The 18,417-nt window shown below is 44.0% G+C and overlaps 1 protein-coding gene across 1 annotated transcript in view; it reads right to left on the minus strand.

The window, feature by feature from the left end:
* pclob (piccolo presynaptic cytomatrix protein b) overlaps positions 1-18,417 on the minus strand; it is a 58,196-nt gene that overhangs the window by 16,842 nt on the left and 22,937 nt on the right. Inside the window, exons 8-15 of the mRNA XM_050073481.1 lie at positions 11,454-18,306; positions 9,382-10,946; positions 8,957-9,222; positions 7,741-8,569; positions 5,400-6,450; positions 852-940; positions 651-726; positions 433-558 (exon numbers count right to left, since the gene is read on the minus strand). Of these exons, the coding sequence (XP_049929438.1) occupies positions 433-558; positions 651-726; positions 852-940; positions 5,400-6,450; positions 7,741-8,569; positions 8,957-9,222; positions 9,382-10,946; positions 11,454-18,306 (10,855 nt within the window). The remainder of the gene's footprint in view (positions 1-432; positions 559-650; positions 727-851; positions 941-5,399; positions 6,451-7,740; positions 8,570-8,956; positions 9,223-9,381; positions 10,947-11,453; positions 18,307-18,417) is intronic.

The following is an 18,417-nucleotide window of genomic DNA, read 5'->3' on the forward strand; positions in this document are numbered from 1 at the left end:
AATGATGCTAAATATAGCCTAATGACTAACACAGCCCAGTGCTGTGGAGGGTGAGTTGACAGGCTCTTTCTGTGTTTGGATGTGATGTGTCGGGGAATGAGACATGACAGACCACAACACAGAAGGCTACAGCAGCCTCTCACATCTCCATCTGGAATTCACTGATTCAGGCAGGGATTTTTTTTTTGGCTGAGGGCTTATAGACTGCCCTAAAAATAATAACACTTGGAAGATTTGCATTTACACTGTTTATCTCTCGGGCCCCAGAAATGATGTTTTTTTACCATGTATAAAGTCAAATGAATGCACAGGAAATACCTTAATTTCAGCAGCACATCTTCTCTTGTGGGATGGAAATATGTATATGAGTTTTTCTTACTATTCAAAACTTAACAAAACTTACTGCCACCTCCTTACTCAATCTCCTCTTACCTTCTACAACTTTTCCTGTTTGCTCTGCCACACCACCAGGGATAACCTTGGCAATGTATGCTCCAATCTCTCCTCGGCTCCCCGGAATCTCCTTCCCACCTACCACGCGGATCCCTAGTCCGTTTCCTGAGGGAAAAATAAACATGCAAATTCTAGTGAGCAAAGAGAGATAGAAAATGATTGTATGCACAATGCTTTGTTCTGTGTTCGCCTTGTACCTGACACACTGGTATCCTTGGGGTCTCTCTTAAGCTTGATGCGAGTGTGAGGGAAAGCATAAGGGACCAGTTTCATCTGAAAGTAATTTTTGAGAAATTACAGCATGAAAAATAGGCCTCCTCGCAGAAAACATGCCAGGTTTACAGACCGAAATTTAACCAAGGAAACAGCACAATGTGAAGCTGAATGTTGGACCTCACCTGTCTCCTGTCTGACATGCTTCCGCTCTGTGGATGCCCTTCTCTTGGCTTATCAAACCAATCTGTGTCCTCTCTCCTCAGGTGGTAGGCTAGGCAGGGAGAGATATTGGTCAACAGCCATGTACACACAAACACAAACCCACTGTATCCCCAATAGCTTTAAAAAAATATCTGCTGTAAACATGGTTACGACTACTTTGGGCAGAGATCAATCTTGCAATCAAGCTTTGGAAACAGTTTCTAGCCTGCATCACAAAGTTTGAAACACATCCATCCCCATTTGTACAAATGCAGGAAGATCTCTGATCTGTCCTGACCGGATAGGTGAAAGCAAAGAAGTATAAACTCTGGTCCATCCTATCCATGCCAACTGTGAGTTCAGATGATTACTGCAAGCACTGAATGAAGGATGAATACATTTCAAGAGCATTATACATTTTGCATGCTTTTGATACCATGCAGTGCTCCCCGTCTCAGTGTGAGGGCACATTCTTGTCCACATTTTCATAGCTGCTGTATATGAAACATTGTTGTTGAAAGAAGCCCTTGGAAATGATGTATTGTATTTAATAATTTCAGACAAAACACTGTGGGTTGGAGTTGTCCCATTGTGTGTTTTAATTCTAATAATAATAATAATGATAATAACGTATCTTGTTTATAGAAATTATCTTAAGAGCATTGTTGTTTGCATGAAGGGGGAGAAGTATCTACGCAGTCTGTGAGTCACAACCTCCAACTGTAGCTTACATATAGGATCAATAACCATATACCTGTGAAGTGGTACTGTACAATGCTAATGTAAGTATGATGTATTTTAAGTTCTGTGTGCTGTGAAACCAGCCAGAGATCATCACACAGGCATCTACCACCTTTTAAGCATGATATGTAACATCTGAAAGACTTCAGATGCCTCATGTTACATTTAGCATCATTACTGCAGAGCTCACAATTCATCTAAAGCCATGGTAACGAGACAGATTGGTGGAGAAAGTTCTACATAAGAAATGTGAGTCATCATTTTGGTGCTTGATGCTATACATTGTCACTAAGGATAGAATGTGCACACATCTGCCAAATGTCTCTTTGTATTATCAGTGATCTAATTCCACCAAGGAGATGCACCAATAATGATGAAGAGTATGGCCTGATGACTGTATTTGCTGAAGGTAAATGTTGCCTGTTAGCTAAATCTCTTGGATTAGACAGCACTAATCAGTTCTTATCGCTACAGGAGTTTTCTGATCTACAATGAGAACACAGCGGCAACATCGACCTTCAGAATTCTATAAAGCAACTGGATAAAATGCACTGCCATAGCAATTCGGATTTTGTTGGCAACACTTATGCATGATCACACAATATACACGTGATTTTATTTGCAGAAGTGCATGAACATGAATACTGGAAATGGGTCTGATATGCTTACAGAAGCACCGTGATGTTCAATCATTCCAGAATGATGTATAGCTAAAGTCACTTTGGGTAAAACATTATCTAGTGCCATTACGATGGGGTTCATTGCAGAATGGATCTGACATGTCAGCTACTACAGATCTGCTACATGACATGTATTGTATACTACTGAGATGTGGGTCATTCCAGAATGAGTCTGGTATGTTTGCAAAATCAACCAGAGAAGTGGATCATTCAGAACCATGATGTGCGGCATGGAGGCAAACAGTCTCTATGTATCTACATGGAATTGTGATGCTGTCTCACCTTCTATATTCCAGTTTGGGCCTCCAGCTGGGGTACAAAGTTATATGTTTTTTTCAGAAATGCGTCCAACACATGTTCAGTAATCTTAACAAACTACAGGAACTGTGCTAACACTACTTAGATTTGTATTGTGAGTATACTTCAGCACATGAAATCAGTAGTCAATGTAAGATGCATGCTTGAAATTAGCCTGGCAAAGAGTTTACAAATTTAAGCAGTAGCATTAAGGAAAACATAAAATACATTTTAGGGGAAAAAGTCATCTATCAATGAATGTAAGATTGAGCTATAGCAGTACCAGGAAAGTAAGGGTTTTTAACTAATACTGTAAGATACTCTACCGTGTCTGATACTTTCATGAAAGATTCTGGCATCATCTCTGTTCAGAGCCAGCATGGACTCACTTAGTGCTGTAATCAAGGCAGATGGACACTCTTATGTGGGGTCAGGACAAATATCACCTTCTTATCAAGAATTTAATCATACAGACTCTTTGCAAATGGTCCAGAAACAAAGCTAAAGTTGCTAAACATATTTATTACTCATAATCTCATAATTAATATGGACATTAAACCCTCTTAACCTTAACTCTAATCAGGCAAGTGTTTTTAAAAGTCATTGGCCTTTTTTTTTTTGCAATGTCTAATTATACTTGTATCTAATAAATGCATAACATACTGTGTCTAATTAAATCTTAAAAATAACTTTACATATCATACAGTATGATATGTTGACATCTACAGAAATTGATTTTACCTAACCTAATGGAACACTACCAATCCCACACTTAGGAAAATGGAGATAGCACATGTCAATATTTTGCTGTCAATAGGGGACATGGACATCTCACATTGCAATGAGACATCCACAGCAACAACCGACAAGCAGAAAACATTCACTTTATTAAAATGGAAATGGAAAACATATATTATTGCACAACATGCAAGGATGCAAAATCAGATACAGATAGAAAATTAAAGACATAGAAACACAGACGTACAGTTACATACAAGAAAAATGAGACAGAATACTATTGTGCTTAATGTATTATGTTTTAACAATACACATAACTGCATGGTAGTCCTTGAGAGAAAGTCATTGCATCGCGGTATAGGTTTACGAGTACAAAAACTCGGATTACTCTTGGTAACTACACAAAGTGAATGCCTCGACTGCACCTGCATAACACTTGAGTGCATCTAGATACCGTGATTCATCAGTATTCCTTCAACCTCACTGCTGCTAGTTGTTTTCCAAAATAGCTGAAAGGATGTCTAAGAAAAGTAAATATACTTTTTTTCTGAGGCGATGACCTACTTTTCACAAAGACACTATTTTGCTCTGCAGATTGGTGGGGGAGGGCTGGGAAAAAGACAGAGAGAATCCCTAGACACTCCTTGTCATACCTTCATGTGAAAGTCCTCTACAACAGGTTTCTGCAGCTTCCAGGTGGTCTGAACAGCATTTCAAACACTCTAAATGCCATTCAGCGAACATTTTTTAACACACCGATCAGGCAAAACATTAAAACACTTGCAGGTGAAGTGAATAACATTGATCACCTCGTTAAAATGCAGTGTTCTGATGGGAAACTATTGGTCCCGTTAAGTAAAAGGAACAAGGGAATTTGGAGGTCAGGTCAATGCCTTGAGCTCTTTGTCGTGTTCCTTGGGCCAGTCCTGAACAGTGTTGTGACATGGTGCTTTGTCCTGCTGGGGAGGGGGGCACTGCTATCAGGGTGTGCTGGTGCCATAAGGGAGGTTGCTTGGTTTGTAATTGTGTTTGGTTAGAGCATGTTAAGTGGCATCCACATGCTAGGACCAAAAGTTTCCCAGCAGAACATGGCATTGTAACCGGATGATCAAGGTTATTCATTTCATCTGTCACTGGTTTTAATGTTTTGGCTGATCGATGTCTATATAGATGTAAATATAGACATAGGTCATGTATAAGTTAGCATTATTAACATTTATGAGGCACTTTACACATGAGAAAATGATGATTACATTGTTCTATTTAAACATACTTTTTGTTGTTTAAAAAGGACTTGCACATTACACATTTTAAAACTTTTTCATAACACAAAGCTTACTACTACTACTACAATTGTTTCGTGGTACCTCACTTTTAAAGATTAAAAAAATACTCTGTCCCTATCAGTACATTTCTGAACAGCCACTCATGTCTGCCATTATGTGTCACACCCTCTCTTAACATAAGTATTTATGCAGGAATGAATTCTCAGTAGCTGCATTATATCCACCATGCATTCACTGAATGTGCCCCAAGCAGATACCTAGTTAGGGTGACTGTAAAATATGTCATGCTTGGTATAACAATAACAAAGTTTGGGCTTTCACTAAGAATAAGGATAAGGCAGCCGTAATGTGGACAACATATATGAATAACTTCAAGCCTATAGATTTTTGTGCAGTTGCGTTACCACTGAGTTTTAGGAGTAAGGATGATCATTAAACTGTGAAGAAGTAAAGCTGTTGAAAAATAAAAAGCCAAAGCATGCTAATGAAATCACAGAACAAACATGGATAAAACTGATTAGTGACATACATAAACTCATGCCAAGAGTGTTATGTATCGGTGAGTGAGATAATAAAAAGAAAGGAAACAGCATGCAAACATCTATTGTGACATTTACCGTGACAGAGGAAAATATAGTAACAAACAAACAACACTAATTATCTGGAGCACTGATGATTGAGAAAGAACCAGTTAATGCACAAACTCAGTAAGACCACTCAGCATTAGCATGCATGACAAGCAAGTCCACACAGTCGAGTTGCTGCAACAGTCTCAGGCTCCATTTACCTTCGCTGTCAGACATGGCGCCTTGCAAATCATCCATGATGAATGCGATGTCTCGATCATAGCCTCGCGTACGAGATTCCTCCCTCATGTGTTGCTGTACCTCTGGCAGGGAATGGCTGGAACCAAATTGGTCCCTGGAGTCAGCAGAGATGGGAGGGAGAGGTCCAGCTGAGGCCCTAGCCATACCCATAGGCTGCCCCACTGGGCTTAGAGGGCTCTCTTCCTCTGAGTTCTGAGCCACAATGGGGATACGGCCCCTACTTTGGCTGATAGGTAGACTGGTGGGCTTTGCTCTTGCCACCCCAGGAGCAAATGCTGCATCCAGGACTTCTCCCTCTGTTTTAAGTCTGAGTGAGGAGCTGGATAGGTCCCTTTTGATAGATAGATCCAAACCATAGACAGATGAGGGACGGGAGGAGGGGCGTGATGAGGGGCGGGAACGGGTGCCACTTGGGTAGGTGCCATCATCGTGGGCAGTGGCCCTGATAGTAGATCCAAGTCCGAGGGACTGCCCAATATTTAGAGAACCAGCTAAATTGGCCCCCAAGGAGGAGCCTAAATATTTTTGCTGCTCAGACAAGTTCTTTCTTAGCCCAAATGTAATCTCATCCTGAAGCAACCTAGCTGTAGCAGCCAGATTGGTCACAGAGGAGGCCCCAGATCCCATGTAGCTGCCAAAGTCAGGCTCCAAGTCCCTACTCTCCTGAATTGGGGAAAATTTCGTGATGGCCTTAGGGTCTATTAGGGCCTTTTTGTTCTTCATCTGTTTCTGGTAAAGCACAGCTGCTGGGAGTTGCTTTGCAGCCTGTTTTTCAAGGGTGAGCCTGCCGATGCTATATTTCTCTCCTTTAGGGAAGTGGCGAAAACTACCATCACTGGGGAGATACTGGGGCAGGCCCAAGCCTGTTAAATGTTCTAGTCCCTCAGTTCCTCGCCTGAACTCCTGCTTGATCTGCTGCTTCAGTAGCTTCAGCTCATAAGGCTCCTCCATGGTGTCATCTTCTCCTTTACCATAACCCTGAAGTCGAGATGAGCCTAAAAATTCTGCCACCTAAAAGGAGACAATTATATGTCACACATTAGTTGTTTTCTCAGCAGCACTGTGAATAGGACTTGCACACGAACAAATGCATTTTATGTGTGTTACATATACCTCAAAAATAATTGATCAATGACATAAGTAGAGAAGTGGCCAGACTGAAACATTGTGGATACTGTCTAGTCCATTGTGACTACTGATCTAGTCAATCTCTCCTAAATGTGTGTCCCCATTGACATATACAAGGTGTGCAAAGGTTGAACCTTCAGGAACAGACAGATACTTTTCACAGACATTGACATATGTTTGGCCAAGACACTGTAGTATCAGCCCAACAGCTAAAGTCTTGTTTTGCTGACATGTGTTTTGCTGCATCTTGAACAACGGCAGCCAACAAGGGCAAACGTGCTGCAACGGTCCAAAACATATCCATTAGGAGAAACATGCTGCAGCTTCAGAAACGATGCCAATTCTAAAACATATACAAAAATCCACAACAGATACAACAATGGAAACTTGCTACAAAAAGCAGCTGCAGAAAGCCAAAACAGATACATTAACAGCAAATACTCTGCAAATGCAGGAATGATGTGATGGTGCCAAAAACACACACACCAGGGAAAAAACTGCATATTAAGTCAACACAATTGAGGCGATCAAGGCCTCTAGGTGGAGCACCAAATGTACAAGAGAATACGTACCATTTTATGTCCCCTCTTAACTCCACTTTTCTTTTCACTTCATAAACAAACAGTCTCTCCCTTGGTCTCCCTTTCTCTTTTGGGTCAAAACTCAAGCTGTTCCATTTAGCGCTCCCCCTAGAGGCCTGAAGAACTTCCATTGTGTTGACTGGACATGAAACATTTTTTTATTGCACTTGTTTCCGGAGGTTGTGTCTTTTTGACTTTGCATCATATCTGTATTTGCTGTTAATACAATAGATTGTTTTCTGCAGCACCTTTTCTTAATTTGCAGCGCATTCCTGTTGTTGTATTTGTTTTGGATTATCATATATTTTTTTGACTTGGCATAATTTCTGAAGCTGCAGCAAGTTTCTCCTAAAAGAAATGTTTTGGGCCGTTGTAGCATTTTTGCCCTTTTCAGCCATCATATTAAACAGGCTATAAAAATTGCATGATAGGAATAAAAGAAAGATATTGCAATACTGTCAAATTTCAAAAGTATGTTTATCCAGAGATGGATTGGTAAAACTGCACCCTAAAAAGCAAATTAAAAATATAGCTATGTACATGAAGAGATGAAAAAGGTGAAAATGAGGATAATAAAAGACTATGTATTTACCTCTGCTGTCCGCCTGACTTCTGCTGCCCTGAGGAGTCTGTCTGCCTTGGACAACTCCTTATCTGGCATGTTGAATCCAGAGCCCAAGCCGGTGTTGCTCAGCCCTGTTGAGGCCTTGGTGAGCTCTCCTATGTCCTCTATCAGCACATAGTTCCTGGCATTGTGGTGGTCAATATCGGCATAGAAGGAATCAGCAGAAATGCTAGACATGGGACTAGAGGCCATGCTCCTTTCCTCCAGCCCTAGCCTCAAGTCCAGGCTGCCATACTTGCCTCCCAGGTGAGCAACCCCATAACCACTTTCTGTGGAGGTTGGCACAATGAGCAAAGGCTGGTTGCGTATCACTTCATAGTTGGTGGTGATCTTAGGCTCTAAATCAGACAGGGTGGTTTGTCGCTGCTTTCCCTGCTGCAGGAGCAGAGCATGTTGGTAGTTGCTAGACTGTGCCTGGGCATGGGAGAGGGATAGGGTTGGGTAAGGAGACACCTGTTGGTGGTAGAGGGACTGCTGCTGATATAGGTTCTGTTGGGTGTAGTGGCTGGTGGTTTGGGTCTGGGGAACATACTGGGCATAGTGAGAGTAGGGACTAGTTAGTGTGTTGTACTGGGAATCAGCTTCCGTCTGTGGGGGGATGAATTGGTCAAACTCTGACTGGGGTGCTGTCCGTGGTCTCTCCAGGCCGTCACCCCTGGCCTCTCTGATGTTGCTAACTTCACTGTCAGACATGTAGTCTCTTTCCTCTGCCACCCCCTGGAGATAGGCCCTCTCTCTCTTCTCTCTCTCCTTCAGCAAGGCCTCCTTCCGCCGGTTGATACCCATCTCCAGGTACCTACAGTAATGGGCACATACTGTTTTACAATTTGAGCACAAAAAATTCTATTATCATTACAACCAAAGAGGCAAATATTGTTCTGGGTTCTCACACAGTAGTACCTTTCGTACGAGTGTGACATGTGTGAGTGTGGAGAGGTCTCACTGAGTGGTGTCAAGGCAGCCTTTTAGCCCATAAGCTATCAAGGTAAGAGGGGAATCATGCAGATGAATTAGGAATAATGATTGGATGAGAGGGACACACGCAGTGATATTAGTTTACAATCAACACAACTTACTCACTGGTTAGTAACATTATTTGTTAATGATGTAATGTTACAGGGTCTGACAATAAGTGCAAGCCCATATCCTAAATTGTGTTGATGTTACATCTGTGGTATCTCACCGTAGCTTGGCGTCAATCTCCTTTTCCTCTTCGTCTAGCTCAGCTTGTTTCTTGCGAAGTTTAGAAGATTCTCTCTCCACAAGATCAAGCTCCTTGTCAATGTCCTGAAGGATCTTTGCCCGGGCCATTGTTGTACTGCGGGCAAGACGGCGACGAGCAGAGTTGGTGCTGTAGCCTGTCCGTCCTGTCAGAGTGTCATCCTCAGGAGGAGGGTCTGGTAGCGTCCGCTTCACCTTCTTACCTGTACCAGAGGGAGAGCTTCGGCTCTAGAACACAAAAACAAATGATACATCACGCAATTGTAATTCACTGCATGCTTCACTAAAATGTCATCATTCTGACACAATCATGAGTGTGATATTTATCTTTATCAACAATAATACAACAAGTCTTTTTTTTTCCATTTATATTTTGCTTTGACTTACATTATAGCTGTCTGCATAGTATCCACCCATTCTGTCTTCTGCGGCAGGACTAAGGGATTTCGGATCAGACAGAGACTTCTGACCAGCCTTCAATATTCGAGGACCAGAGGAAAATCTGGTTGGGTCAGCAGTCAGCATTCTTTGCCCTCCAAGTGACTTTTCCGGGGACAGCGGGGAGACTGAGGTGTAGAAGACTTTAGATTTAGAGGGGACATCTGCTGTTAAGTGTGTGCTGTAACCAACCTCAATGGGTGTGTGTCTTCTGTCTGAGTCTGTCTGACAGCTCAGACTGCCACCTCTCTGAGAGTTCTCTGGAGCTGAGATATGCTTGATGATTTCCACCTTTGTGTCCATCTGGACATTGGGACGTTTGATAGTTCCAGAGTGGTCAGTCTGGACAGATATCTCGGCCACTGTCTGGATAGCGATGCTAGAGACCTTGGAGCCATGTTTCCCCTCACTGCTATGTTTTCGAGACCGTCGCCGAGCTTTTGTAGGAGCATCCCATTCGTCTTGGTCCTCATCATCAGTCTGAGCTGAGCTATCAATATTTCTCTTATTCTTCTTTCTCCTTCCTACATGCTGCTTCTCTGCTGAATCTTCATCATCTGTCTGCACTCCACTATCAATTATTTTTTTCCCTGTGTCCTGATCAGCTTGAAGCTTCTTTACTAAATTAAGTTGATCCTGACTTTCCTCTAACTGTGTCCCAATAGATGGAGTTGAAGACTCATCTTTGACAGGCCAGTACTGGCCACTGTCCCCTACCCCTGCATATTTAGCATCTAGGAGGTTTCCTGTGGTGCCAGTGCTACCATAGTGCTCATCAAGCTGGCGCTGGAGTTGCAATTGCAGTTGTTGAATTTGTTGCAACTGCTCTTTTTGCTGGGCATATGTCTCCTGCTGGGCCACCATGTGGGCATGGTGCTCTTCCTCTTGCTGCAAGAGAAGCTGCTGTTTCAGTGCCTGAAGCTCCTCAAGCTCCCTTTGGACCATAAGCTGCTCCTGTTCACGGTAACGCTGGATCTCCTGCCTCTCCCACTCCAGCTCCTCTGCAAGACATAGCTGCTTAAGCTTCTCTAGCTCTAGAAACTCCCTCTCCATCTGATATTGGGCCATCTTGGTGTTGTCTAAGCCAGGGAATATTGGGGAAGAGGCTAAGGCATCCAGAGATGCAGCAATTGCTTCCAAGGTGGTGTCTGAGTACATGTCTGGATAGCCTGTTATGATGTCAGCCAAAGCTGTGGGTAGAAGCTCCTTAGGTAGCCCTGTGTCATAAGGAATTATCTGTCCTGGGTCTGTACTGGGAATGAAGCCATACGGATGCGGCAATGACTGGTTCTGGACTGTTGATGTAGGTGTTAAGGTAGTGCTAAAGACGGAGCCTGGTTGTGTTGTAATTGCATATGTGGACGGAACTGGGGCAGCAACAGAAGAGTAAACTATTCCATCTGAAGTTCTTAGAACACCGGTTACACCAAACCCAGCTGCAGGAACCTGGGAGTATGGAGCAGTAGTCATCCCAGGGTAGACTCCAGTTTTGCTAGTGTAGTCTAGAGCTTTACCTGCCATAATAAGCCCAAAGATGTAGGTTTTACTTCATCAAATATATTATTATTTCAGAAACAAACACATTGTTCTCTACACTAAATGAAGGTCATGCAATTTGTATTTAAAAGGATTTTCATTTCACATGCATATCTGCAGTCATTTTGGCTAGCAAGATGCAAAACCAAAATATTGAGGGAGCACACGCAGGCAAACACATGCATCTGTATGAAGACAAAAGAAAACAAAAACAAGCAGGTGTTAATATTTAATGAAAGCATGCATATAAAACCAAAGCAAATTGAAGGATAATCAAAAGCAGGAGTTACTAAACTTAAAGGGGACACAACCACAAATGCCTCGAGTAAGCAAAGTATTGAACTGTACAATCCACATTAAAGAGCAAAGGGGCTTTGTAAATAAAAGTTTCAAGTTTATTAAAGCAATCAAATGCAAGCCCATAAAGCAAGCACAGAGCATGGTAATAAAACCTGCAAGCATGCAGAAAAAAAACCCATACTCACCAGCAGAAAGTTTGGCAGCAGTGAGGTCTATAGCACCATCTGCAGATCCACTGAGATAGTCATAGTCATTCTTGCTGTCATAAGGGAACAGTCCTGCCTCTGTCAGGTTGGTCTCAGACATTGAAGCTTTAATGCCATTCATGCCTTTGATACCATACAGTCCAGCATTATCATATTGGTAGTGGTCATCCCTATAGCCAAAGCGGTTGTCAGGCTGGGTTGTAACCGGGGGCTGTGTTCTGCAGCTTCCTGTAAATGGTAGCTTGTAAAGGACATCACAGCACACGCTCCTCCTGCCAGCTGTAAGGTCGACTGGAGTCCCATCATCCTCTACAACAGTGGTCACCACTCCTGGGCTTGTGTCAGACAAAGCTACCATAGCTCTCACTGGTCTGTAGTTTGACAGATCCATGGCCCCTGTGGCCTCTAGAGAAAGAACAGGACCTCCATTGCTGATAGCTGTTGGGGAAGTCATTGGCTGTTTCCCTCCTGGGGTGACTAGAGCTCCAAAGGAAAGATTAATGGGTATGTCTTGAGCTGTGGATGCTACAGCACTTATAATGGGCTGGGAATTCACAGGTCTGTATACAATCTGAGCAAGTGGTTCAAATGGTTTGTATGTAGTGAGCGCCAGAGGCAATGAAGTAACAGGGCCCTGCAAATCCAGTGGTTTTTCTGCTGGAGTGTTGTTATATGAGGCAATGGTGGCTGTGCATGTGACTATTGTGATGCTGTCTGTGACCACAGACAATGTGGTCGCAGGAGTGATCTCCGCACTAAGATTTACTATTTCAGGCTGCACAGCTGTGATTTGACGCCCACTAGAGTCACTTGAAAAAGACTGTCGACATGACTCAGGTGGTGTTAGGTCCATGCCTTGTTCAGTCATCTTTACGCCAACCTTCATTGTACGTAAATCGATAACATCACCAGGGTAGATTATTTTGCCATTCTGTTTTGGCAGAGATTGGACTTTAGCTATGTCTGGTTGAATAGTGATTGCTACACTTGGCTGAGGGACTTGTGGAAGTCTTTCATGGACAACAGAGACAGTGGTCCTTTGGACTTCAGTGGTAACCACCTGAGTGACCAGGTTAGGCAGGTTTTCAGGAGGCTGGCCTGAGGTGGAAATTGAAGAAGAATACATGTGACTCATACTGGAGACCACCTTTTCTGGTCCTCGAATCTCTTGGCTCTCAATAGACTCTTGCTGAATTTTAGTGATGGTGACTGGGGCCACAGGTACACCTTGTGGAATGTCCTGTGCTGTAGGAATTGGGGTTCTCCTGGTGTATGCCTCAGTGGTTATTATCTCTAGAGGGTGATCATATTCTGAAGAATACGTTAATACTTGGGGTCTTTGTTCTGTTGAATGAATAGATCCTCTTCTGTAGGGGTCCTGAACATTATAACCATCAATAGGAACATCTTTTTCAGCAGGCATATTTACTATATGTGCCATTGGTATTGGCTGCTGCATGGTTATGGATTCTCTCCTGGTGGTAGCAAAGGCCTCAGTTGTAACCACCTGTGTGGGTGTTTCATACTCTGCAGGATAAATAAATGTCTCATTTGTTGTGTATGTTGGTTGTACTATTGAAGATATAGATGTTCTCCTCCTACTGGTGGTTTCCTCAGTTGAAATAACTCCAACTGGCATCCCAGCCAATGCCTGGGGCTGCAACACTGATGATGGTATTGAAGCTCTTACATCAACTTCCTTTGTTATAATCTCTGTGGGTGTCTCACGTTCAGGCTGCAATGCTATGACTTCCAGTGGTGGCATTGAATGTGGCATGACTGAGGAAGTAATCGTGTCATAGACCTGTGGAATGTAGGGGACTTCTGGCTGCACTGCCATTGGTTGGACTTCCATGACAGGAGGTGATGGTGTTACTTTACCAATTGTAGGAGTTATCTCAGCAACTGTAGTTGGCATAAACTTAGGTACTTCTGGTGTTGGAGTTACTTCAGCAACTAGAGGTAAAGGATAAGGTACTGGAGATATGGTTGCTACTCCTGGCAATCTAACAGCAGTATCAGTTGTAATAACTTCTGTAGGCATTTCAAACTCTCTCCGGAGGGTCGACACTTCAGCTACAAGAGATGGCTGCTGCAAAGATAGCTGCTCTGTCATGAAAGGCTGAACAGTGTGTGGCACTGATGGGAGTTCAGCAGAGTAAGTCACTGCTTCAACTACGGTAACTTGCTGTTGAGCAGGAATTTGCTGGATCTCTCCCTGTACCATATCTGTCTCGGTGACTGTGACATGAGAAGGTATATCCTGTTGTTTCTGCAGCATTTCTATTTGAGCTGTAACTGGTGGATAAGAGACATCAGGGGACACTGTAGCTGGTCTAACTTGGGGAACTAGTGCATCTAAAGGTATCTCAGGCTGCAGAAGTACAGCAACAACTTCTGTTAGACCCTGTGGCTGCACAGGTACAATTGGTATTAAGGCCTGAGGAACTAATGCTTCAGCTGAAACCTCTGATGGAACTGTTATGACCTCTGTGGCTGTGCTTGGTTGTTGAGCGAGTGGTACAGACGGGGCTCTTGCTGTGGCTTGGATTGTTTGTGGTTGAATAACAACCATTGGCTCTGGGGGCATTGTGATAACCTCAAAGCTTGTTTTAGGTGGTGGCAGTGGCTGAGTAATTGGTTGTTGCTGTTGCATATATGGTTTCTTAATTGGAGGAGGTACACTAATTGCCTGAATAGATGTTTCCTGAGCTGATGACACTACCATGACATCAGCTACAGGTGGTGGTGTTGGTGGTGGTAACACTTCAGAAGGCACAGAGTCTCTCCTGGCTTGCACTTTGGCAACCACTTCCTCAGAAGATGTCACTTGCTCTACTGCCACAGTTGGAGCTATGGCTATTGGAGGTGGGTGCCTTACAGTGGGGACAGAGGCTCTCCTAACTGTAGCCTGTGTTGAGAATGCCTCAGTAGGTGTTTTCTGTTCTAAGGGCGTGGTCCGTACACCTGACACTTTTGTAGATGGGATGGAACCTCGTCTTACAGGCGCTTGGACTGTTATGGCCTCTGTTGGTGAGCCAGGCTCAGATGGAAGGGTTATCACCACATAGGTTTGCAAACATTTGGCATGTTTAGGAGACAAAGGTGACTTAGGAGATGTTGCACCCAACTTAGATTCCACGGGTCGTGTCAGGCTAAGTGACAGAGCATTTGGAGGTTCTTTGGTCCTGGGTAGTGTTGCAGCTTTGGGCATCACATGAGGGGGAGGTGGTTTGACACTCTCTCCTGGCTTGTGGCTGAAAACCAGTCCAGCAGGAATTGATATAGGCTTAGGTGGTATGGGTGGAGGAGGCTTTGTGGTTTGACTGGGGCCAGTTGTTGTGTCAGAAACTTGTGTTACTGCTGCTGTAGCAATAGTGACTGCAATGGGAACCACTGTTTTTGAATAAACTGTTGGCTTTGGTGAAGTAGTTGAGGGTGGTGGAGGTGTATCTGCTACAGGTATTTCTACTGTGTCTACAACTGTTGTACCTGCCATAGGTTTAGGGGGAAGTGGTGGAGCTGAAGCTACTGGCACTGCTGACACCTTTGTGGATAGTGAAGTTGTAACTGTGCTGGGTATATCTGAGGCTATTGGACCACTTGGTGGCAGAGAAGCGGTGGAAGCTATTGACCCTGTGCTAGCTTTATCTTGTGGGGTTTGTCCATGCAGAGACATGTTTTCCACACTTGGCACTATAATTACAACATGTCCTTGTCTGGTTGGGGTCACTACTTGAGGAACAGCCATGTTATCAGGTTGCATGTCTTCCATTCTTGGCTGTATATCCACAACTACAGACTGCATTTGCTGGCCAGCCGCTGTGGTTCCCCTAGCTACAGTGGTGGTCATAATTGGGGTGACCTGCTGAATAGTTCTTACAGGCTGCAGCTCTGTGTTAGGCTCAGGTAATGACACTGAAGTAGACCGAGGGGGAGGAGGTGGTGGAACCTTCTTTTTGATTATAGTAGTTGATGCTGGAGTAGGCACGTGGGCTGTTTGAGCTGGGATTGTTCCTGGGCTCACTGATGGGACTGTTGCTTGTACAGGGACTGCATGTACCACTTTGGCTTGGGCTTGAGCTGGGGTAGTTATGAGGGATGAGATTGGTAGTGGGGCTTGTGCAGAGATTGGAGACGTTGTTGAAACCAAGTCAGGCATTTGTACTATGACTGGCCCAGGGCATGAATCCAGAGTGAAAGGAGCAACATGGGCTGAAGCTGGAGTGGAGACTGCAGCAGGTGTAGCAACTGCAGCAGGTGTAGCTGTAACTAAAGTTTTAGGTTGAGCTGACACAACAGCAGGTGCTGGACTCTGTGCTGAGACAAGTATAACAGCTGGAGCCTCAATAGGCACCTGAGATGGAGATGAAACCAAGTCTGGCATTTGAACTATAACAGGTACAGGAGTAGATGTCCCATGTGGGGCTGGAGTTGAAGCTTCAGCTGTAGGAGCCTTAACTTGAATTACTGCAGTTGTTTGAGCTTTGGAAGGATCAGACACCACATCTGGTATTGTGACTATGACTGTGGCTGGAGCAGGGTGAGAGACTGAGCCCTGACTAGACGGTACTGTTGCAATTGTGGCAGCTGATGGTGGTGAGATCTCTGGAGGTGACTGTGTTACAAATGAAGTTGGAGGTGTTGGTGTAGACAGCGGAGTTGAATCTGCTGAAAGTGGTGTTTGAGCTTGGAATGAGGATGAAGATGTAGCATTAGAAGCCAAACTGGAATCTGGAGTGGCTGGTGAAGTTAGAGGTGACATTGGTGATACAGGCGAAGGTGTAGTGGTTAGTTCTGGGGCCGATATTGGTGTTGGAATAGGTTTTGGCTCTGGGATTTCACAGACCACACAGATAGGTTCCATCTCAGCGGTTTCAGACAAAGGTGGGCTTATGGATTGATCTTCTTTAGTGTCAGATTCATCACTGGGGGTAATGTCAGAGGAAATACCAACACCATACTCGTCTGCAAGACTGTCATCCTCTTCCTCCCCAGATGAACACTGGGTAATCTTAAGGTCTGGTATGGGGAACAATGCCTTCATGAGTGCAGGATCTTGAGGAACCATAGGCCTAACAAAACCTATAGATCCACCAGTAGTGCTAGGAACAACAGTCCCCTCTGAGCGCTTAGGAGGTTCAGACGGGCGTGGTGGAGCTGGCCTTTTCTTTTTCTTCACTGGCACTTCACCAGAACTTTCAGTGCCTGTAAGAGGCATATCAGTTTGCTCAGTGAGGGATGTCTCTTCCATCGGTATGGTCACCACACAGGTCTCAGCAACTGAGGGAGGCTCAGTGACTGAAGCCACTAATAAAGAAGATTCCATAGCAGTCTGAGCCTGTTGAAACTCTTGCTCTATCATCATCAGTTCTCTCTTTTTTTGCATCATCTCCTCATAAACTTCCTCCGGAGACCTGAGTTTTTTGAGACTCTCTGCGCTAGTATCCTGTTTGAGTTCTTCCTCTGGAGATTCACCTATCCTAAATTCAGGCTCCTCTACTAAGGATTCATAAAGGTAGTCCTCTATTGCCATTCCTCCATAGAGAGGCTCAATATCAGGGGGGCTCTCCCCTGGAATAGCTTTTGTCTTCTGAATAATTTCCTCATATGCTTCTTCGGCACTCTTCAATGATTTTGTCACAGTATCCTTCTCTTTAAATGGATCAGAAGAAAGGTATGGTATCACTGTCGACGAAGGCTTGCGTCCTCTCTGGACAGCTCGCCTAGCCTCTGATTCTGAGTCTATACTTACAGAGGGCTCAGAGCCAGATGTTCTACTGGTTTCAGTCATTACCTGTCTCAGATTCTCTGTAGACGAAGCATCTTCAGATGGAGACAGTGGTTGGCCATGGGCTCTAAATTCATCTTTGTCTTTCCTAGACTTCTCTTCTCCCCTCATCTTCTCTTCCTCAGAGGAGTCTTCAATAGTGGGGAGAGGCTGGGTTGGCTGCCTGTGCCTACCTTTGCGATGCTGTTTGTCCCCACTGACTTTCCTGTGACTGGGGCTGCTATCACTGTCCTCCTCCAGAGACGAGGCAGACGTGGGTGAAGATCCTGGGGTAAAGCTTGATACCTGAACACTAGACGATCCCTTTGACAGGGATTCTGTGATGCTCTCTACTTCTTCATCAGTGCTTTGTCTCTGTCTCATGGCTGGAATAGCTTTCTTGAAAGTACTGCTGGGCATTGTTTCAGGAACATCTTGAGTAGTTGCAGTTTCAGTTTTTGGGAGGGATTTTTTCCTGGCTGGGCTTTCTTCATTCTCTGTGCTACTTTTTGTGGCTGTCATTGAAGCATTATCAAGCTCAATCTCTTTGATAGCGTCCTCATCTGCCAAATTATTGTCTTTCTCATCTTCTGAAACAGACATTTCTTCTTCATCACCCATACCCATTATCTGCTTGCGGATGAATTCTTCATCTTCCATAGAGGAGTCAGCGCTTTCAGTTTTAATGTCCTCACTGCTGGATGAAAGATTGCTGACCTTCAGCCTTCTCCTCTGGACTTGAGGTGAGGGTGTGAGTTCACTTTCGCTGCTCTCATCCATTGCTTGGAAACTTAGGCGCCTTCTTTCAGCCTTGACCTCCTCCTTTACTGGAATGGATGTATCTGTATTTATTTCATTTTTATTTGTATCATCAACCACCTGCCCATCCTTCAATTCCTGTGTTATGGGTAAAATCTGTGGTTGATCTTCTTCAAGCTCCTCTGCTTTGGATTCAGGCGTTTTAGCTGTCGCAGCGGCAACTGTGCTTTCCAGTTTAACCTGCCCAGTAGGTAGAGAGACCTTTCTCTCTTTCACTGGCTCTGCTTTGATTTCATCCTGCTCCTAAAATTTGAAAAAACAAGATAACAGTAAATACATTTCCTTGATAAAAGAACCAGACATTCTGGGACAAACATGACCAGATATATTGCCTGATTTTTACTTCTAACTGCA

The sequence above is a fragment of the Epinephelus moara genome, chromosome 20, assembly GCF_006386435.1.
Source record: "Epinephelus moara isolate mb chromosome 20, YSFRI_EMoa_1.0, whole genome shotgun sequence".
NCBI lineage: Eukaryota > Metazoa > Chordata > Actinopteri > Perciformes > Serranidae > Epinephelus > Epinephelus moara.